The sequence below is a fragment of the Stegostoma tigrinum genome, chromosome 2 (assembly GCF_030684315.1).
Source record: "Stegostoma tigrinum isolate sSteTig4 chromosome 2, sSteTig4.hap1, whole genome shotgun sequence".
Classification (NCBI taxonomy): domain Eukaryota; kingdom Metazoa; phylum Chordata; class Chondrichthyes; order Orectolobiformes; family Stegostomatidae; genus Stegostoma; species Stegostoma tigrinum.
The window spans coordinates 138,274,915-138,298,521 of record NC_081355.1 but is presented as its reverse complement, the minus strand read 5'-3'; the positions used below and the strand labels follow the sequence as shown (position 1 = coordinate 138,298,521).

Below are 23,607 nucleotides of genomic sequence, written 5' to 3'. Positions count from 1 at the left end.
TGGAATGAACTGCTGGAGGAAGTGGCGGATACAGGTATAGTGACAACATTTAAAAGATATTTGGATAGATGTACGAATAGGAAAGGTTTAGAGATTTATGGGTCGAACACAGGCAAATGAGATTAGTTTAGTTTGGGAAACTTGGTCGGCATGGACGAGTTGGTAAGAAGGGTCTGTTTCCATGCTGTATGACTCTCTGCTTTCCAATATTGGACTGAATCTTATAGTCCGCCAGGGGTGAAATTTATCATGTGATTTGTCAGTTTTTCACCTCCCTGATTATGCAACTAGGTGGTGGGTGTGTCTTTCATGTAATTGTGTGGCAAGTGAGCCAGAAGTGCTCTGCACTGCAAGGAGCTTCAGCTTGCATGTCACTGTTGCTATATTTAGTGCCCAGCTCTGCACCATTTCAGATAAAGCAAACCAGCAACTACCTTTCAATCTTTATTCTTTATTCCTTATTCATTAACGAGATGAGGACATTGCTGGCTAAGCTGCATTTATTGTCCATCCCTAATTGACCAGAGGGTGGTTCAGAGTTGACAGCATTGTTGTTGGTCTGGAGTCACATATAGGCTAGACCAAGTAAGGAAGGCAGTTTCCTTCCCTGAAGGACATTAATGAACCAGGTGAGTTTTCTGACAATCGACAATGGATTCATGGTCATCACTAGAGTCATAATTCTAGATATTTTTATTGAATTCAAATTCCACCTGTGCCGTGGTAGGATTCGAACCTGGGTCTCCAGAATGTTATTCAGCTCTCTGGATTAACAGTCCAGCGATAATACCACTTGGTCAATTTGCTGCTCATTCCTGAAATGGCTCTGATGAAAGGCAAACTAATTCCATACATCTTGGACTGGGGACTGGAGGTGTTGGTGTATAGGGTAGTGGAAAGATGGGCAGTCCTTTTATCTGCTGATTGCTAAAAGATACCACACCAACAGGCCCAGCTAGCCTAGACAGAAATTGCAGCATCAATGAGTGCTGTGTGTTTATTGAAAAGGGATACCTAGCAGTGCTGCAAGAAGGCCAGTCATCCTGTGGTCTGTCTCTGAAGGGGTAAATAATAATGTTTCTCTTTGTTACTTCACAGTCAAGAGCTTACTGTAATTCTGGCACCACATGCGCGCACAGACCTCACCAAGGCTGATGGACTACAATCCTCAGTATTGCAGGCACCATGTCTCCTCAAGGCCTCTGACCTGCCTCATCCTTCTAGACTACCAATCCAATCTGCCCACTGCACTTCTTAGTCTCTCACTGGAGCTATGGGTTGTGGGGGGCCAGTTCATCACTACTCCTGCTCATGCATGATCATTAACTGCTTTTGCAGCCACTTCCATAAAACTCAATCCCTCTCTTTGTCTCCTTGCACGGTAAATTCACCTTTCTGCCTGATCGCTCCTCAGCATCCTGACTGACCTATCTATAATCTTCAGACTGCCTGCAGTTAACTTGCAGCACTGACTGTGGCCAACTCCTGGACTGGCATAGGACAAGCCTCTCGATTGACTGTGGTGGTACCCTCTAGCAGACTGTCATCTCCTTTCATGTAACTCAGGACTTTTTCCCTTTGACTTTCACACATTACCATTTCTTAAAACACAAGCAGTGTTTTTACCATGTAATTTGCTGTGACATGTTGCAGCTGTGATGTTGATGTAACATGCTGCTGTCCAGTGACCTGTCCGCCTCTTGCCTGAGAGTTTGATTGTTCAGTGCCCCAAATCCTTACAAGCTGCATGACACTCAATATGCACTAAAAAGTAAGCTAAACAGCAGAGGTTGGTGGACTGAAATTCATTGCTCAGTAGCTCATTCAGGAAGAAAGCAACGTTATCCAGATACAGGCGAGCAGCATCGAAGCAAGTGTGAAAGTCATTGAGGCAAAGAGAGTGAGCTAAGAGGCATGAAGTACATGGGATCACATCAGCACTGAAGTATCCCGTGATGTTGCATTAGATATATGGCTACACTATGTGCAAAGCAATCTAACAGATGTATTAGTCATAAGGGACCCTCAGCTTCTAAGTAGAATGTTGGAGGGCTTTAGTCAGAGCTGATTTGGGCTGAGAACAGGTGAGATTGGAGGTTCTCCAATGCTGTGTTGTGTGGATGAAAGGTCAAGAAGGGTGGTGGCATGGACCATACACGGATATCATGCAGAAGTAGTAGTTATGTGATGGCCAGGAAAGATATTCATCAAACTGCAGCTACCATACACTCCTCTGTTTTATCTGACATGGCTTTACACTAAATGTTTTCTTGGAGAGGGCGTGGAGAATAGGAAGGGAGATGTAAAAAAGCAGCTTGAGGTTTGAGATGCAAATGCATGGAAATAAGCTAGTTGCCACTCGGGAAAATCATACAAGTAGTCCTCTTGTTAAAACTCTGTTCATTCTGACCTATTTACATGGATACTTTTGACAATGTTGATGCTGTTCTCCTTGGACAAAGGTTGAAAAAAGACTTGAGAACAGACAGGAGAACTGTTTGCATTGTCAGAAAGAGCTGAGAACCAGATGAAATCAATTTAAAGTGATTGACAAAATGGACATCTTAAGGAAACTGGATACTGGAAACTGATTGTGGATGATCAGCCATGATCATAATGAATGGTGGTGCTGGCTCAAAGGGCCGAATGGCCTACTCCTGCACCTATTGTCTATTGAAATGCCACTTGGTTAAGAGCAGGAATGCACTCCCTGAAAGTGCATGATTGCCGATTCAGTTGTGGCCTTCAAAGTGAATTGGATAATTGTTTGAAGAGAAGAAATGAGCAGAAGTACAGGAAAAAGGTAGAGGAGTGGACTACCTTAGTTACTCTTTCAGGGACTGATATACGCACAATGAGCTGAATGGCTGTGCTGTATTCATTCTGTGGCTCCATAGGTAAGATTTAATGTCCCTTGTTTTACTCGCTGTGATCTGCTTGGCTATATTTGCAGAAGGATACAAAATGCAGGCTGATTATTGAGTTCAGTGAGTTTCCCATCCATCTGTCTGTACTTGGTATCTATTTCCCAACCACGTGTCGATTTCTCCTTGAGATGAGTGTAAGTATGATTTGCCTGTACTGCTTGTCAACAATGCTTTTCACTGTACTCCAGCACGTGTCAGTCAATTAATCAATAACTTATTCAGCCAATTTGATTCAAAACCTGGGTAGGTGAATGTCACCACAAAATGTTCTGGCCTCTACATTCCGCACCCCCAACCCCGGTCTTGCTGATTCGGGCTCTTTGAGAATGTCAGCCATTGTGCCATCCAATGCTCATATTGACAAAAGCACAACTATTACATATAAGTAACTTTATAATATTTTTGTTGGACTGTTTATTTCTTGCAATTGAGGTCATCTCCCAAAGTGGAAACTTCTCCTTATGAAATGTAAGGAACAATTGAGAATTTTTGACAGTAATAGGAAACAAAGGATTATGATTATTTTCAAGCCAGTTTTCATTTAGTCAGTGTTGCAAAGGTAATTATCTACAAGGCAGTCTGGAGCCCTCTAGAGTAAGAAATAAGGAACTTAATTCTACTGGTTATTTCAGTTTTGTATCGATGTTGCACCATCTGGCATTGTAAAATGCCTTAGTCCTATAGTATAATTTTAAAGGACTATCATATTTTCCATTACGTAAAATACTTTGTGTTTATTATAGCTCTTATCTGTCTTTTCAACTATGTTCCTGACAAAATCGCAGGGTACAGGCAGATTTCCATCCACATGGCGGTCCAGTCAGGCCGGATTAATTGATGATGATGCAACTGTAAGAATTTGACCTTTCTTGTAAAGTTGTTCAATTAAATCAGTGCTTAAAGTTATTTCTTTGCTTCATTAGAAGTCTAGGCAGTGGGAGAAAGAGGGTTAGTGTGGTTTTATTTTAAAATATACAGGATTTTAAGTGAAAAAATTATTAATTTTAACAGTTAATTTTCTTTCATATTTTGTTGTGTGAATGTTTTGTTCATCCATTTCAACATTTGTAAGATCATCAAAGTTGAATAATATTAATGAGATCTTTTCTTGTGCACTAATAATTGCACCTAATGTTAATGGTTGTTTATTCTCAATGATGGTGAAGGGATTATTACACTGGTGCGCAACATGGGTATACTTTTACTTTTCAAAATTTCTCAAATCAGAATATTTTGCTGTCAAAGCAATGTTAATTAATAGTATGCACAATTCTTTTTACCTGTAAATGGTTCAATAGTTTCAGAAAAGGAGGTGCAAAATTTAATGCAAAAACCCAAACCACGTTGCCCAGGTTTCATCACTCATGGCATCTTCGTGAAAACTGTTTTACTGTCTCATGAAAAGTATTGAATGGCACGAAGTTACTTTCTTTTTGTGGTAGATACAAACTAGCCACAGAAAGTTATACGTTACCATATCAAGTATAAACACTAGTTTATTTATCTCTCCTGAGTTAATTATTGCTAACCCTCTGGCACAGAAAATTAATTATATGTGTGTCTTATTCTTTTAGGTATTAATTCATGTTTAATTTTAAAAATGTCAAATTTTAAATGATTTTTCTGCATTCCCCTTTTTCTGTACACTACGAACAAGTTTTACTTATATGCCTTTACAAAGCATTGTGTAGGATTCTGCTTTGAATACTGTTTTTGTGTGGATCATTCAAGGCCTGTGTATTTTTTCATCATTCTTTTATCACTCTTAAGTTTGACATTGAGTTATTGATTGATTGATGAATGAAAACTTACTTTTACCTTCTTACCATATCAAAGTGGTTTGTAATTTTAACTGTAGCTGTCAGATTTTCTTGGCCTTTTCTGCTGTAATGCCAAGTATGTAATTTCTCTCTGTCCTAATTATGAAAACCTTAGTTATTTATAACTTGGAAGTGACTTGATTATGGACAATTGTTTGCATCTGATATTGATATTGCTACAGGTAACTATGATCCTACTTCTAAAAAAACTGAAAATTTCTTTGCAGTTTATTGAAGGAGAGGAGATTGCTATGGAGAGCCAGTCGACTATTGAGTCATCAAACTATGGTGATGACTTTGAGGTATTGACCATTAGGTTGTAGTGTATAGATAATGAACATACATGGTTTGGAATCTGCAAAAATAACATGTGGAACTTGACCTCATGGCCCTGGCTCAGAATTAGAGATACTGCTGTGTATTTTCTAGTCAACCCGCCTAGAAATAGGGACATTACCACTGCATCACCAGAACCTAATGAAAACTATCACTACACCCCAAGATATTTTTCTAATCAGCCTTTTCAGTGGTTATTATACCACCTGGTCCAGAGGTAGGGTCACTACCACTGCACCACTAGCATCTTCGATGTTAATTGGATTCAGGCGGTGGGAGTTACTCATGTAGAACAGCAGGCTGAAAGTAAGGGTTTTTGTGGCTGACTGATAGTGTCTCTTCCTCTGTGGAAGTGTCCCTACTTAGGGCCTTTATGAAATCCTTGGAAAATGGGCTGGGTTATAGGATTGTAAGACTTTTTATCTTGTTTCAACTCTGAAGTAACCAGTAACTGCAGAAAGCTTCCAGAGACCTCTGGATACTTTTGCTTATTTTGTACAACCAGATGCTTTTCTCAGAACTTTCAACCAGTGGATAACAGGAGAATAACTAGAAAGTGTAAAACCAACAACGCATACCTATCCAGCAGCTTCCAGTGTAAAACTGGCCTGCCCAAAATCCAGTCAGAGATAGTTTGCTCTTTGTTGTCTCTTTTTCTTCCAACATTCCTTCTGTGGGTAGCCGACCACCACCTGTCCTCCCTTGATTGATCAATTCAATGTCCAGTCAGCTACCAGCCCCTGATCATAAGAAGGTCTCGGTTTTGCTTTGTCTACACTGTTCTTTAGGCAGTAATTAATCTCCATTATCTTTCCAGGTCAGTTCTCAATAGAAAATGTCAGACGCTTTTCTCTTTTTAAAAGCAAGCTGCTGTTCATAAGTTCAGTTTCTCATCTTCAATTCTCAGTTTCAAATCAATAATAAGAAAAGCAGTGATGGTCCCAACACTCTGAGAACACTCCACATTCTTGCCCACCATCCCCTCCATCTCTTTCTCTCACACACAAACATGCATTTTAAATGTTGTAATTATACTAGCCTCCACTACTTTCTCTGGCAGCTCACTCCATACATGCACCGCTCTTTGCCTGAAAAGGTTGTCCCTTAGGTCCCTTTTAAAGTTCTCCCCTCTCACTTTAAATCTGTTGTCTAGTTTTGGACTCCCCCACTCTAGGGAAGAGACCTTCCCAATATACCCTCTCTATGCCCTTCTGGGTTTTATAAACCTCGATAAGATCACCTCTCAGCTTCTGACATTCCAGGGAAAATAGCCACTCTCTATTCAGCCTCCCTCTAGCCCAGGGAACATCCTTATAAATCTTTTCTGAGCCCTTTCATCACAAAGTCCTTTCTATTGCAGGGAGTCCATAGAATTACATACAGTTTTCCAATAGTGGCGTAATCAATGTCCTGTATAGCTGCAACATGATCTTCCAACATGTTAACTCAATGCGCTAACCAGTAAAGGTAAGCATACCAAATGCCTCCTTCACTGTCTTATCTTCCTGTGACTCCACTATCAAAAAACTAGGTACATGCATTCCAATGTCACTTTGTTCAACAGCACTCCCCAGGACCTTATCATATGTCCTGCCCTGATCTGCCTTCCAAAAATGCAGACCTCACATTTATCTAAATTAAACTCCATCTGCCAATCCTCAGCTGATTGGCCTATCTAATCAAGATCCCATTGCAATCTAAGGTAATCTTTTTTACTGCGCACTACATCTTCTAGTTTAGTGTAATCTGCAGACTTATTAACCATATGTTCACATCCAAATCATTTATATAAATGACGAAAAGCAGTGGACCCGGCACCAATCCTGTGGCACAACCCTGGTCACAAGCCTCCAGTCTGAAAAGCAGCCCTCCACCAGCACCCTCTGCCTCGACCTTCATGCCAGTTCTGTACCCACATAGCTGGTTCTCCTTCTGTTCTGTGTAATCTAGCCTTATTAACCAGTCTATTGTGAGGAATCTTGTCAACGCCTTACTGAACTCCATATAAATCATTTCTACCGCTACTCCCTCATCAATCCTTTTTTTTTGCCTTCTTCAAAAAACTCAAGTTAGTAAGACAAAAGCCATCATGGCTATCCCTGTTCAGCCCTTGCCTATCCAAATACATGTAAGTTCTGTCCCTTGGGATTCCCTCCAACAACTTGCCCACCATTAATGTCAGGCTCACTGGTCTATAGAACATAGAACATTACAGCACAGTACAGGCCCTTCGGCCCTCGATGTTGTGCCGACCTGTCATACCGATCTCAAGCCCATCTAACCTACACTATTCCATGTACGTCCATATATTTGTCCAATGACGACTTAAATGTACCTAAAGTTGGCGAATCTACTACCGTTGCAGGCAAAGCATTCCATTCCCTTACTACTCTCTGAGTAAAGAAACTACCTCTGACATCTGTCCTATATTTAGGAAGCATGGACTGGGAGCAATTGTTCCATGGTAAGGGAACTATAGACATGTGGAGACTGTTTAAGGAACAGTTGTTGCGAGTGATGAGTAAATATGTCCCTCTGAGACAGGCAAGAAGGGGTAAGATAAAGGAACCTTGGATGACGAGAGCGGTGGAGCTTCTTGTGAAAAGGAAGAAGGTAGCTTACATAAGGTGGAGGAAGCTAGGGTCAAGTTCAGCTAGAGAGGATTACTCGCAGGCAAGGAAGGAGCTCAAAAAAGGTCTGAGGAGAGCCAGGAGGGGGCACGAGAAAGGCTTGGCAGAAGGAATCAGGGAAAACACAAAGGCATTTTACACTTATGTGAGGAATAAGAGAATGGTCAAAGAAAGAGTAGGGCCGATCAGGGATAGCATAAGGAACTTGTGTGTGGAGTCTGAGGAGGTAGGGGAAGCCCTAAATGAGTTTTTTGCTTCTGTCTTTACGAAAGAAACGAACTTTGTAGTGAATGAAACCTTTGAAGGGCAGGGTTGCATGCTGGAATGGATAGAGATAGAGGAAGCTGACGTGCTGAAAATTTTGTCAAACATTAAGATTGACAAGTCGCCAGGCCCGGACCAGATTTGTCCTCGGCTGCTTTGGGAAGTGAGAAATGAAATTGCTTCGCCACTTGAGAAGATCTTTGCATCCTCTCTCTCCACTGGAGTCGTACCTGAGGACTGGAGAGAGGCAAATGTAATTCCTCTCTTCAAGAAAGGAAATAGGGAAATCCCCGGCAATTACAGACCAGTAAGTCTCACGTCTGTCGTCTGCAAGGTGTTAGAAAGGATTCTGAGGGATAAGATTTATGACCATCTGGAGGAGCATGGCTTGATCAAATACAGTCAACACGGCTTTGTGAGGGGTAGGTCATGCCTCACAAACCTTATCGAGTTTTTTGAGGATATGACTAGAAAAGTTGATGAGGGTCGAGCTGTGGATGTGGTGTATATGGACTTCAGTAAGGCATTTGATAAGGTTCCCCATGGTAGGCTCATTCAGAAGGTCAGGAGGAATGGGATACAGGGGAACTTAGCTGCTTGGATACAGAATTGGCTGGCCAACAGAAGACAGCGAGTGGTAGTAGAAGGAAAATATTCTGCCTGGAAGTCAGTGGTGAGTGGCGTTCCACAGGGCTCTGTCCTTGGACATCTACTGTTTGTAATTTTTATTAATGACTTGGATGAGGGGATTGAAGGATGGGTCAGCAAGTTTGCAGACGACACAAAGCTTGGAGGTGTCGTTGACAGTGTAGAGGGCTGTTGTAGGCTGCAGCGGGACATTGACAGGATGCAGAGATGGGCTGAGAGGTGGCAGATGGAGTTCAACCTGGATAAATGCAAGGTGATGCATTTTGGAAGGTCGAATTTGAAAGATGAGTACAGGAGTAAGGATAGGATTCTTGGCAGTGTGGAGGAACAGAGGGATCTTGGTGTGCAGATACATAGATCCCTTAAAATGGCCACCCAAGTGGACAGGGTTGTTAAGAAATCATATGGTGTTTTGGCTTTCATTAACAGAGGGATTGAGTTTAAGAGTCGTGAGATCTTGTTGCAGCTCTATAAAGCTTTGGTTAGACTGCACTTGGAATACTGCGTCCAGTTCTGGTCGCTGTATTATAGGAAAGATGTGGATGCTTTGGAGAGGGTTCAGAGGAGGTTTACCAGGATGCTGCCTGGACTGGAGGGCTTATCTTATGAAGAGAGGTTGACTGAGCTCGGTCTCTTTTCATTGGAGAAAAGGAGGAGGAGAGGGGACCTAATTGAGGTAGACAAGATAATGAGAGGCATAGATAGAGTTGATAGCCAGAGATTATTTCCCAGGGCAGAAATGGCTAGCACGAGGGGTCATAGTTTTAAGCTGGTTGGTGGAAAGTATAGAGGGGATGTCAGAGGCGGGTTCTTTACACGGAGAGTTGTGGGAGCATGGAATGCGTTGCCAGCAGCAGTTGTGGAAGCAAGGTCATTGGGGTCATTTAAGAGAGTGCTGGACATGCATATGGTCACAGAAATTTGAGGGTGCATACATGAGGATCAATGGTCGGCACAACATTGTGGGCTGAAGGGCCTGTTCTGTGCTGTACTGTTCTATGTTCTATGTATATCTTTCACCCCTCAATTTAAAGCTATGCCCCCTCGTGCTCGCTGTCACCATCCTAGGAAAAAGGCTTTCCCTATCCACCCTATCTAACCCTCTGATTATTTTATATGTTTCAATTAAGTCACCTCTTAACCTTCTTCTCTCTAATGAAAACAGCCTCAAGTCCCTCAGCCTTTCCTCGTAAGACCTTCCCTCCATAACAGGCAACATCCTAGTGAATCTCCTCTGCACCCTTTCCAAAGCTTCCACTTCCTTCTTATAATGCGGTGACCAGAACTGTACACAATACTCCAAGTGCGGCCGCACCAGAGTTTTGTACAGCTTCACCATAACCTCTTGGTTCCGGAACTCGATCCCTCTAATGATAAAAGCTAAAACACTGTATGCCTTCTTAACAGCCCTGTCAACCTGGGTGGCAACTTTCAAGGATCTGTGAACATGGACACCAAGATCTCTCTGCTCATCTACACTGCTAAGAATCTTACCATTAGCCCTGTACTTTGCCTTCCGGTTACTCCTACCAAAGCGCGTCACCTCACACTTGTCTGCATTAAACTCCATTTGCCACCTCTCAGCCCAGCTCTGCAGCTTATCTATGTCTCTCTGCAACCTACAGCATCCTTTGTCACTATCCACAACTCCACTGACCTTAGTGTCATCTGCAAAGTTACTAACCCATCTTTCTACGCCCTCATCCAGGTCATTTATAAAAATGACAAACAGCAGTGGACCCAACACCGACCCTTGCGGTACACCACCAGTAACTGGTCTCCAGGATGAACATTTCCCATCAACTACCACCTTCTGTCATCTTTCAGCAAGCCAATTTCCGATCCAAACTGCGATATCTCCCATAATTCCATTCCTCTGCATTTTGTTCAATAGCCTATTGTAGGGAACCTTATCGAACGCTTTGCTGAAATCCATACACACCACATCAGTGGGTTTACCCACAACCGCCCAAAGAGGATCCCCCTCATTCTCACACACCACCCCACCAACCTCCAGATACAACGCATCATCCTCCGACACTTCCGCCATCTACAATCCAACCCCACCACCCAAGACATTTTTTCCATCCCCACCCCTGTCTGCTTTCCGGAGAGACCACTCTCTCTGTGAGTCCCTTGTTCGCTCCACACTGCCCTCCAACCCCACCACACCCGGCACCTTCCCCTGCAACCGCAGGAAATGCTACACTTGCCCACACCTCCTCCCTCACCCCTATCCCAGGCCCCAAGATGACTTTCCACATTAAGCAGAGGTTCACCTGCACATCTGCCAATGTGGTATACTGCATCCACTGTACCCGGTGTGGCTTCCTCTACATTGGGGAAACCAAACGGAGGCTTGGGGACCACTTTGCAGAACACCTCTGCTCGGTTCGCAATAAACAACTGCACCTCCCAGTCGCAAACCATTTCCACTCCCCCTCCCATTCTTTAGATGACATGTCCATCAAGGGTCTCCTGCAGTGCCACAATGATACCACCCGAAGGTTGCAGGAACAGCAACTCATATTCCGCTTGGGAACCATGCAGCCCAATGGCATCAATGTGGACTTCACCAGCTTTAAAATCTCCCCTTCCCCCACCGCATCCCAAAACCAGCCCAGTTCGTCCCCTCCCCCCACTGCACCACACAACCAGCCCAGCTCTTCCCCTCCACCCACTGCATCCCAAAACCAGTCCAACCTGTCTCTGCCTCCCTAACCTGTTCTTCCTCTCACCCATCCCTTCCTCCCACCCCAAGCCGCACCTCCATCTCCTACCTACTAACCTCATCCCACCTCCTTGACCTGTCCGTCTTCCCTGGACTGACCTATCCCCTCCCTACCTCCCCACCTATACTCTCTCCACCTATCTTCTTCTCTCTCCATCTTTCGTCCGCCTCCCCCTCTCTCCCTATTTATTCCAGAACCCTCACCCCATCCTCCTCTCTGATGAAGGGTCTTGGCCTGAAACGTCAGCTTTTGTGCTCCTGAGATGCTGCTGGGCCTGCTGTGTTCATCCAGCCTCACATTTTACTCTCATCTACCTGTTTAGTCACCTTCTCAAAGGACTAAATAAAGTTTGTGAGGCACGACCTTCCCTTCACAAAACAGTGCTGACTATCCCTAATCAATTTTTTATTTTCTAGATGATTATAAATCCTATCCCTTATAATCTTTTCCAACACTTTACCAACAACTGAGGTAAGGCTCACTGGTCTCTAATTACCAGGGTTGTCTGTACTCCCCTTCTTGAACAGGGAAACCACATTTGCTATCCTCCAGTCATCTGGGACTATTCCTGTAGACAATGACGAGTTAAAGATCAATGCCAAAGGCTCGGCAATCTCCTCCCTGGCTTCCCAGAGGATCCGAGGATAAATCGTATCCAGCCCAGGGAACTTGTCTGTCTTCACCTTCTGAAGGATTTCTAATACCTCTTCCTTGTGAACCTCAATTGCATCTAGTCTAGTAGCCTGTATCTCAGTATTCTCTTCGACAACATTGTCGTTTTCTAGAGTGAATACTGTCGAAAAATATTCATTTAGCGCTTCCCCTATTTCATCTGACTCCACACACAACTTACCACTACTATCCTTGATTGGGCCTAATCTTACTTTCATCATTCTTTTGTTCCTTAAATACCTATAGAAAGCCTTAGGGTTTACCCTGATCCTATCCGCCAACAACTTCTCATATCTCCTCCTGGCTCTTCTGAGCTCTCTCTTTAGGTCTTTCCTGGCTACCTCGTAGCCCTCAAGTGCCCTAACTTAGCCTTCACATCTCATCCTAACATAAGCCGCCTTCTTCCTCTTGACCAGAGATTCCACCTCCTTTGTAAACCACAGCTCCCGCACTCTACAGCTTCCTCCCTGCCTGACAGGTACATATTTATCTAGGACACACAGGAGCTTTTCCTTGAATAAGCTCCACATTTCTAATGTGCCCATCCCCTGCAGTTTCCTTCCCCATTCTATGCTCCCTAAATCTTGCCTAATCTCATCGTATTGCCTTTCCCCCAGCTATAACTCTTGCCCAGTGGTATACACCTATCCCTTTCCATCACTAAAGTAAACATAACAGAATTGTGATCGCTATCACCAAAGTGCTCACCTATTTCCAAATCTAACACCTGGCCGTGCTCATTACCCAATACCAAATCTAATGTGGCTTCGCCCCTTGTTGGTCTATCTACATACTGTGTCAGGAAGCCCTCCTGCACACTCTGGACAAAAACTGACCCATCTTTAGTACTCAAACTATCGTGTTCCCAGTCAATATTTGGAAAGTTGAAGTCCCCCATGTAAACTACCCTGTCTCCCTCACTCCTATCGGGAATCATCTTTGCTATCCTTTCCTCTACATATCTGGAACTATTCGGAAGCCTATAGAAAACTCCCAACAGCGTGACCTCTCCTTTCCTGTTTCTAACCTCAGCCCATACTACCTCAGTTGATGAGTCCCCAAACATCCTTTCTGCAACTGTAATACTGTCCGTGACCAACAATGCCACACCTCCGCCCCTTTTACCATCTTCTCTGTTCTTACTGAAACATCTAAATCCCGGAACCTGCAACAACCATTCCTGTCCCTCCTCTGTCCATGTCTCCGAAATGGCCACAACATCGAAGTCCCAGGTACCAACCCATGCTGCAAGTTCACCCACCTTATTCCGGACGTTCCTGGCATTGAAGTAGACACACTTCAAACCAACTTCTTGCTTGCCGGTGCCATCTTGCTTCCCTGAAACTTTATTTCGGACCACCCTACTCTCAACCTTTTCTATAGTCGAACTACAATTTTGGTGCCCATCCCCCTGCTATAGTTCCCTCCCTTTTCCTGAACACATTTTTTAAATAGTGGCACCATGTTGCCTAACTTCCAGTCTTCTAGACCCTTGGTTATCAGTGATACAGTGATACAAGCAAAGGGCCCAGCAATCACTTCCCTAGTTTTCCAAAGAGTTCTAGGGTACTCCTGATCAGGTCTTGAAGATTTATCCACCTTCTTGCATTTTAAGATGTCCAGCACCATGACCTCTGTATATAGAATTTTTTCAAGATGACACTATTTATTTCCCAACATTCTCTGTCTTCCATATCCTTCTCCACACGTAGTCATACAGCACAGAAACAGACCTTTTGGTGCAACCCGTCCATGCTCATATGTGATGCAAACTTCAAATAATTACGTACCTGAACCCCTAGATCTCTCTGTTCTACAACACTCTCTAAGGCCCTACTTTTAATTGTGTAAGTCATGTCTTTGTTTGTTTTACCAAAATGTAATACCTTGCATTTATCCAAATTAAACTCCATTTGCTGCTGTTCAATTGATGAAGATCTCTTTCTAATCATTGATAACCTTATTCACAATCCAATATACCACCAATTTTGTTGTCACCTGCAAACTTAAACTATGCTTTCTACATTTGTATCTAAATCATTTATATGAAAGACAAACCTGTGGAATCACTGGGAAGGACATTAATAGACATTAATAGTTCACTTGAGGATGGGGTGGTTGACCTTAGAATTGGATATCTGCAGACTGCTACTTATAGCTGTCATGAGAAAACTGTTGAACAGTGTAATTTCCAATAGTATTCCTGTTTCTTTCTCATTGAGCAAATCATGGAGTTTAAATACAGTGATAAGCAAGACTATTAATATGAAAAATCTGATAAGTACACCAGACTTTTAGATGAGGAAAACAGAAAATTTAAGAACATAAAAACATTTTGTACATTTGGCTTAACAATAGACAGAAATTTTGTAGAATTTACCCACAGTGTACCATTGTATTTGAGGTTCTGGCAGACCTAGTAGTTTTAGAAGCTTACAGCAAAGCAATATTAGAGTCAATCTCAAAATGGCTGTTTAGCAAAAAAAAGTCTATAAAAGGAAGAAATAAATACATCAACAGTAAAACTCAGTAAAAATGAAATGTTGATTTTATGCTCTTTTGTTTAAAGGACTACGAGGATGACTTTGAGGAAGAGGAATGTGAAGACGAAGAGGTACAGCATGAAAGAGGGGAAATTGCAGCATATCAGCGAGCTGAAATTGAAGCAGTTCAAAAGGCCATAACAGCAGAAAATGAACAGGTCAGAGAAAAATGCACTAAAAGCCTCAGAAATACATGTGAGGAAGAACTAAATAGAGGTGAGATTAATTTTTATATGAATTTCTATGGTTTTAAAATAATTATTGGACTACCAAAATTGTTTTTTTTTAAATTGACAAACCACTGACTTGTGTGCATTCCTGCTTTATTTTCAATTCAACATACTGTGGTGTTTGTGAAATTTAAGATGAATGCTTTTGACATTTTTTTTTCCACCAGCATTGGTACCCCTCACTTGAATAAGTATAAATTTACTGAAATATCTTTTCTCTTGTTTATTCGCCTTGTGATTGCTGGTATATTAAAAATCCTTCACTGTTTTACACTGGTGTTATTTGTCCTTCGACTGAAGACATATATTTCACCCAGTTTTGAACAACACTAAACTCTTGTAGCTGGTATCGTGCCTGAATTCAGTACTGTTTCTGAATTTAATTAGTGTGATATTGTAGTGCACAATCACTCAAGCTACAGCAGATCTTATGAAGGGGTAATAAAATGTGAGGCTGGATGAACACAGCAGGCCAAGCAGCATCTCAGGAGCACAAAAGCTGACGTTTCGGGCCTAGACCCTTCATCAGAGAGGGGGATGGGGTGAGGGAACTGGAATAAATAGGGAGAGAGGGGGAGGCGGACCGAAGATGGAGAGCAAAGAAGATAGGTGGAGAGAGTGTAGGTGGGGAGGTAGGGAGGGGATAGGTCAGTCCAGGGAAGACGGACACGTCAAGGAGGTGGGATGAGGTTAGTAGGTAGCGGGGGGTGCGGCTTGGGGTGGGAGGAAGGGATGGGTGATCTTATGAAGGACCAGCTTAGTCAATGTTTATGTAGTATGAGTAAGATATGTTGTGACTCGTAGCTACTGCCTGAGTGAAGTAATGAAGAATTGCTAGGTTAGGATACTCACGTAATTTAGAAGTCCTTAAAATAATTTCCTATGGATAGAATATACCTTTACAGTCAGCACATCATCCCAATTGTACGTGAACACTGGTATTTTAGATTTTGGAAGGAATATGTCACCCAGCCCTCTGGGTAGGACTTGAACTAATTGTAAAACCATAATAGTTTCATTGCATAGTAGGTGATGGAACAAATGACCTGCACTTTCAATTTATGCCAAACAGTGATGCAATTTGAACTTTTGTTCAGCTAAGACCTTGACAAATGTGCAGACGTGAAGCACATGCCGATCATATTTAAGTTTTGCCAATGGAGCTCAGAATACAAATGCTCCTGTTCTGAAATAGCGTACAATATGCCACAGTAAATCTTGACCATGATAGACAGTCAGCTAGGTGTGTTGACTTATCATGAAAAAACACTTAAAATATGAAATAATATATTTGTTTAATCAAGTAGATGTGAACATATCTAATTAAATTTGGATTTACTTATGTTTTACTAAATTTTATGTACTCCTTCCAGTAAGCTGTTCGTTTATTTGTGTGTCATTTGTTGCCTAATTTAGATTTTGAAAACTCTCCGACCATGGGACCTGTCCGAGGAACATTCATAGATTTTGGGGCAGCCAAGCAGCGTGAAATCAGTTCAAATGTGGCTAGTAAACAAAAGTAGGTAATTGAAGCTATGACCTTATAGGTTATGTGCAAAAGATTATTTCCCAGCAAAAATCCACAAATGTTTGTGGTGAAATTAGAATGTATATTAACAATATCCCATTGTGATGCCCCACCTCCCTTTCCCCACCCATGTCTTCGGGACCATATTATGGTTGAATTTTAATCCAGTAGGAGGGAGTGGAATTAGGTCTGAGAACATTTTTCAAAAAATTAAATGAGGGGATTTTTGAATACATGAAAGTAGAACTGGCCCTAGTGAAATGACAGAACAGTTTAAAGGATATGCAAATAGAGATGCAGTGGTAGGGGTGCACCCACTATCTGTGGTTAACTAGAAATGTTAAGGATAGTATCAAACTATGAGATAAAGCACATAATTGTACAAAGACAGGTGACAGGTTGAACAGATTGGATGGAATGTAAAGAAAATCGAAGAATGACCAAAAAAGTAATAAACAGTAAAAAGTTAAAGAGTTTGAAACAAAGATAATCATAAATGGGGAAAAAAAGCAAGTAGAAAGAGTGTCTGTAAATGGTTAAAGAGAAGAGTTGACAAAGTGAGCATTGGTCCTATAAAACGAGAAATGGAAAACAAAGAAATGGCAGATGACTTGAAAAGGTATTTTGCATCAATCTTCACTACACTGGATATAAATAACATCCCAGAAGCAGTAATAAATAGGGAATTGAAAGGGAGAACATGGATCCTGAAATATCTCAATTACCAAAGAAATGCTACTCAGTAAATTGATGAAGTCTGCTAAGTGCCAGGTCCTGATTGGCTTCATTTTAGGGTCTTAGATGAAGTAGGTGGTGATCTAATTTATGAATTGATCTTTAAAATTTTCTGAAACTCCCTTGATTTGGAGACATCCTATTACATTAGAAAATAGTGAATGTAAATCCTTTATTCAAAAAGGAAGGGAGGCAGACTACAGGCCAATTGGCTTAATATCAGTCATAGGAAAAAATGTTAGAAGCTGTTTTTAATAAGTTAGAGCAGGGCACTTAGAAAAGTTAAAGATCAGTTATCAGAGTCAACATAATTATATATAAGGAAAGTATTGCTTGACCAATCTATTGAAGTTCTTTCGGGAGGTAACATGTTCTGGTAAAAAAAGGAGACCTGATGGGTATTGTGTAATTAGATCTCCAGACAGTGGATATGGTGCTACAGCAAAGGTTATTGCAGAAAAAAAGCTCATGATGTATCAGGTAGTTTATTGGAATAGATTGAAGATGACAAGCATAAATGAGTTTTTCTCAGGTTGATAAGATGCAGTGAGTGGCACTAGGATCTGTGTTGGGTCCTCAACTGTGCAACCTATGTAAATAACTTACGCAAGGGCGCATATGGGTTTTTCCATAATTTTCTGATGATAAAAATACAGATTAGAAAGTAAGTTGTGTAGAAGATATAAGAAGCCTACCAAAATTCATAGATAAGATAAATGAGTGGGCAAAAATGTGGCAACGGTCATACAATATGAGAAAATGTTAAATTGACCATTTCAGCAGGAAGAGTGAAAACAAAGCGTATTTTATAAATGGTGAGAAATTTCAGAGCTCTGAGATGCAGAGGGATCTGGATGATCTTGTGTATGAACTACTGAACAGTTAATTTGCAGGTACATATTAAGAAAGACAAGTAATTAGGAAAGCTAATTATGTTCACATTTATCATAAGGAGAATTGAATGCATAAATAAGGAGTTATGTTTCATTCATACAGAGGACCAGTGAGACAACACCTAGATTACTATGCAGTGTTTTGGTCTTGTTATTTAAAGAAGGATCTAACAACATTTGGACCATTTCAGGCTGATACCTCAAATGGGGTTTGTCTTTTGAGGAAAGCTTGGACAGGCTACACTTGTATCTGCTGGAGTTTAGAACACTAGAATGTGATTTGATTGAAACATATTTACAGTAGAATCTGGAATTAGCGCTCACTGTTTTAAAATTAGGCTTGCCCTTCTTAAAATAGGTTAGGTGATTTTTTTTTTCCTCATGGAGAATACAGGGTCTTTTATGTTATCTTCCTGGAAAAGTGATGGAAGTAGAGTCCTTGAATTTTTTTTTAAGGTAGTGGAAGATAGATTCTTGTTATGCATGGGATTGGAAGGTTGTCAGGGTAGGCAGGAATGTGGATTTGACGTTGCAGTCAAATCAGCCATGATTTTATTGAATAGAGAAGCAGGCTTAAGGATTTGAATCATCTATTCCTGCTCCGAATTCATATGCTCACATTATAGATAGGTGTAAAAGTTTATTCACTTTTCTAGTGAAAGGTAGTAGTACAGGTATAGATTTTTGTCCTTCTTAAGTTGCATTAAGTTTGGATAAACAATGGGGAAGGATGGAAGTTTTCAGGTCTGTAAGTATATTAGCACTTCCTATATTTGAAAGTGGTGTAACATTAAAAAAGTGTCGAAACATTTGGAGTTCCATGTACTACAATAAAAATTGTAATATAAGTGTAATGTTTGCAATTAATGTAAATCATAGCTGCAAATTTTTCATTTTCTCCTAATTTGAGTGACAAATCTGAAGAATAACACAAAACTGTCACAAAGAAAATAACTTGCATTATTCATGTGTACATTTTTAAAATCAGTTTCCAAAGTTTTCCATCTCCACAGGCTGAGTTGGTCTTGATGAAACATGATTATCAAACTCAATCAGATAACAATGAGCATTTTGCCTTAGAAAAGCAAATTGTAAAATAGCGGGTTTCTGTTTTCGCTTTCTGGAACCATCTAGTTTTAAGACTGACAAAAGAGGAATTAGCATTAAATCTAAATTCAAAAATAGAAATAATTTTTCCGTCCATCATAGTAGCTTTAGAAATGAAAATTTGGAGACCATTTAGCTCATTTAGTTTCAACAAGAAAGAAAACAATGCTGAATGATGATCACTTTCATGAGCTCATTACATTGAACTATCTAGGAATAGGAATAAGTGCATTTTCTTCACATTAGTGTATTTGTTAAAAGTCCTAATTTTGTCTTCTCTGCAGAAAGCGCAGTGCGGAGCTGCTCCGACTGATTGACATGGATTTCTCTGTTAGCTTTTCAATGCTTGATTTACCCCCATTGAATGAGTACGATGTCTACATCAAGAACTTTGGACGCACAAACACCAAACAGGTATGTTAGGAATATTTCACATTTTCTATCTGTTTATGTATGGTGTTTAGAATTCATTTAAGTAAATTAGTCTTTTATAGTTTTAGATATTGCTGAAGCGTGAAGTGACAAACTTAAGCCATACGTAATGGCCTCTTAATTTTACTGTTCAATTTGTGAAATATAAAGTTAAACATGCATTTTAACAAGTAAGTATTTTTGTCACTGTTTAATCCTCGTGGATTTTATCCTGTATCATTCTGGATTTCTTTGTTGTCATTGTGTGTACAATATACATTGGTGGATGCTTATGTGGGAGAAAAGTGTTAGTGAGTTTGCAGGGCAAGGTGATTTAAAAGAACGTGGGCTTTCCTTGTAAATAGAAGAATAAATATGAAAATAGAGACCATGTTGTTCATCAAGTAAACTCAGCGTGGATTTGTTAACAGGAAGCCAGATTGAGATATTTTGCAGTGTTTTGGTAAAGGTATCTAGAGTGTTGGTAAATTAATAATATTGGTGTAACGTATAAATTTTCAAAGTTGTAGATCTCATCTAGTCTTGGTACAAAGTACGCAATAGACCTTTGAGGGTGACGATAAGTAAAGGCAAGATTCAAAATCTTTGGTGAAAGACCTGGAGGGAAGTTTTCAGCATTTGGAATGTTCCACCTGAAAAGTTGATTCATGAATATTTTTAAAAGGGTGTCGGATAGGTATTTGCGGATCAGCGACATGCAAGACAAAAGGCAAGAATATGGACTAATTTGACAGCTTTTTCCAAAAATCGGCATGGGCATGACACTCCAAGGGACCCTCCCCCTGTTCTCTAAGTTTCCCTAATTCTATAACTGCTATTGCATTTGAACTTGAGCAAATAAACAAATGAGCTGTTGAAATATAATATTAAAAGTATGCTGAATTGTTGGAGATGCTACTGTTGCGTTAAAACGTAGGCCTGTGACTATTGGTGGAAGTGCAGGTGGTTCTCTTGTGTCCTGGTCAACATTCCTTTCTCAACAAAGATCAATGGAAGAAGCAAGATCAACCTTTGTCTTATTGCTGATCGTTGAATGTTGCTCCTGCAGAATGACTGTAATCCAGTTAGCATTTTGTTTTTATACTACTTTAGATCGATTCACAAGATAAATTAGTTCCAGGTGAATGTTGAAACTAGGGCTGTTGTAGTAGGCCTGCCACTTTTTATGCTTGTTTGTGATATACCTGCTCTTGATGAATGAACTAACTTAATTGTATTCTTCAAATAAAATATGGAATAGAATTTTTACATTAAAGATTCACGAATTCACATTTGCAAGAACAACTTAGTACCACTGAAATTAAGTTTTTAAAAAAGCAATGTGAAATGTTGCTGATACTGCATGATTCCTGTCATTGCCCACATAGCAGTCGCTTTAAATGTCCTGTAGTTAGATAAGTAGAATTGTTACAGAGACGCAGCGGTGTTAAAATTGTTACAGAGAACTAAGCTGAATTGTTAGTATCTTTCTCATTCAACAAAAGGAGAAAATAGAAGAGGAAATAAATGATGGCCCCTTTGCATTTGTACGTACCTAATTTTCACTGTGCATATAGATCAATGCTTAGTGATTCTAATCTAATTTGAGACCGTTACTTATGCTCATAAGTAGGCATTTACTTAGCACATGCATGGATACTGCCAGGAAGTTGGAATTAACCTACAGTTTGAGTGTGATCTTGACACCAACATTGCCTAATGAATCCAATAGCATGTTTTTGAGTAGTAATTTCTTTGTAATTCAATGTGTATTCAATGATGCCCTGATTTTTGGAGGAAACGTGTACTCGATTGGTCATGATTAATGTGACAGAATCATTTGAACACTTCAAACCTACAGGATACTGAGCTGATGACTTAAACTTTGAAAGAGATGTGTACACATGTAAAGAAATATTTCAGTGTTCTAGCATGAATATATTAAATTGTTTTGCAGAAAATGGAAGGAACAGGATTTTATATTCTGCTTGCTGTAATTTTCAGCTTATTCTGGCTAGCTAAAATCCCCATTCATACTACTTTAATATAGACATTATTTTTGATTTATTTTAAAAGGACTAATGTTCAACATAATTTCAGTAGTTGTTTAGAATGTATGCTCCATTCTGTTGAACTAATTTTTTTCCTTAAATGAACTATTTATACAGAGAATGTGTCAACTCTTCCAAACACTTTGTTATTCAATGGTTATGCTAGCTGAAGTTTGACTCTCTCACAAAGCATGTTGCTCTAAGTGTTTAATTTTTGTTTTGGTTTTATTGTTTTTAGGCTTTTGTTCAGTGCAATGAAGACAATGTGGACCGAGACGTTCAAACAGATGAAATTGAAACTGTTGAAAAGTGGACACAACATCCTGGAGAGGGCAATCTGCTATGTGGAGGTAAATACCTTTTGTGAACTTTCAGGAAACAAAAATTTTACCTCACAGAGTAACTTGAATTTACCCATTTGATTACGTATGAACACAAGCTGCTTGATAATGGCTAGCTAATTTGGTTTTACTGACTTGGTCTTGAAATCTTTTACAATTTTCTCCCTTGCTTTGTTTACAAATGTTCACTTTAAAGAGATTGATGAATATAAAAGAATAGAATGCGTGTAACTTTTTCATACAAGTTTATTACTTGCAATTTAACCTGTTTGGAGGGACAAGGGCAGTGTACATATGGAAACACCTATATCTGTACATTTTCCAACCAAGGCATTCACCATCTTGAACTTGGATATACATATCACAGTTTCTTCATCATTATTGGGCGGAAACCCTGGAGTACTCCATCTAATAGCATTGAAAATGTACCTACAACCCCCACACAGATTGCCATAGTTCATGAGGGTGGCTCACCACTGCCTTCATGAAGGCAGTTCGGGATGGGTGAGGTCCACATCCCTAACACATAAAAAGTTGTTGATGAAATCTGCAGCTTGATGCCCATCATTGTAAATGGCTCTCACTTTAAGACCACCTGGCCCCTGTTCCCCAATCTCTGTCTATTTTCAAAGATTTGTGGTGCCTTCTGCAAAGCTGAGGCCAGAAGTATTAGAAATTGCTTGTGTAGAGATAAAGTGTGGAAGGTGACTCAAAGCTGGTACAGACACAATATACTGAATGGCCTTCAGTACCATAACAATTCTGTGATTCTGATTATCTAATTATGAGGCATGAATATGAGTGGACAATAGGATGAGTGTGTGTGTGAATGTTGGCTGTTCAGATAGAAAAGAGAGGCACCTGAAGAAAGAGGATTGAGGGCAGCTGCAAGGTTTGTTTTGAGGGGTGCTCTCTAGTTTTGAGAAATCACATTTATGATGCTGACATTCTTAACCTGTGCCACATCCATCTGCGTGGCTGGAGAGGGGGCTGTCTCTCTCCTCTGCTCAGGAGAAAATCCCTTCACTTCAGTCACTCAGATTCTGCAGTGGGATCTCTAGCTAAGAGTGAGAAATGTGGGATGTGATTTTTTTTTCTTTGAAATCCCACCTTCACATTGAGAACGCACTTTATTGGGTCGATTGACACTATTACTGTGCTAAATGGAACAGCCTTTGAACACATTAGCAACCCAAGACTAGGCACAATCCATGAGGCATTGTGGGCCACCAACCAGAGGCAGAATTGCATTCCCAACACAACCTACAGCTTCGTGGCATGGCATATCCTCCACTCATCCACTATCATCAAGCCAGGGAATCAACCCTGGTTTGGTGGAGACTGCAGGAGGGCATGCCAGGAGCAGCACCAGGCATATCTGACAAAAAGGAGTCAACCTAGGACAGCTACCAAACAGGGCAATGTATATGCCAAACAGCATAAGTAGAAAATGATATAGCTAAGCAGTTCTACAACCAATGGATTAGATCTAGTCTCTGCAGTCCTGTCACATCCTCTGGAAGAGATGGAGGCCTGAAAATACCCCCTTCCTCAATTAAGGAAGGACTCAAAACATTAGTGCAAAAGATAAAGCTGAAGCACTCTCTGCAATCAAAGCAATTAAATTCACTCCATGTGATATTAAGAAATAGTTAGAGACACTGGATAATGCAAAGGCTGTGGCCCCTGACAGCATTCCAGAGTAATACTGAAGACTTGTGTGCCAGCCTTACCAAACT

At 40.6% G+C, this 23,607-nt stretch overlaps 1 protein-coding gene across 5 annotated transcripts in view; it reads left to right on the top strand.

The window, feature by feature from the left end:
* Positions 1-23,607, top strand: part of dync2i1 (dynein 2 intermediate chain 1) — a 126,883-nt gene that overhangs the window by 65,206 nt on the left and 38,070 nt on the right. For 2 of the 5 annotated variants that reach the window (XM_059639570.1, XM_059639567.1), the window contains exons 8-13: positions 3,671-3,778; positions 4,975-5,049; positions 14,599-14,788; positions 16,219-16,321; positions 19,350-19,479; positions 21,766-21,877. In XM_059639570.1, the coding sequence (XP_059495553.1) occupies positions 3,671-3,778; positions 4,975-5,049; positions 14,599-14,788; positions 16,219-16,321; positions 19,350-19,479; positions 21,766-21,877 (718 nt within the window). The remainder of the gene's footprint in view (positions 1-3,670; positions 3,779-4,974; positions 5,050-14,598; positions 14,789-16,218; positions 16,322-19,349; positions 19,480-21,765; positions 21,878-23,607) is intronic. The other 3 variants (XM_059639576.1, XM_059639581.1, XM_059639584.1) reach the window with 3 other exon arrangements.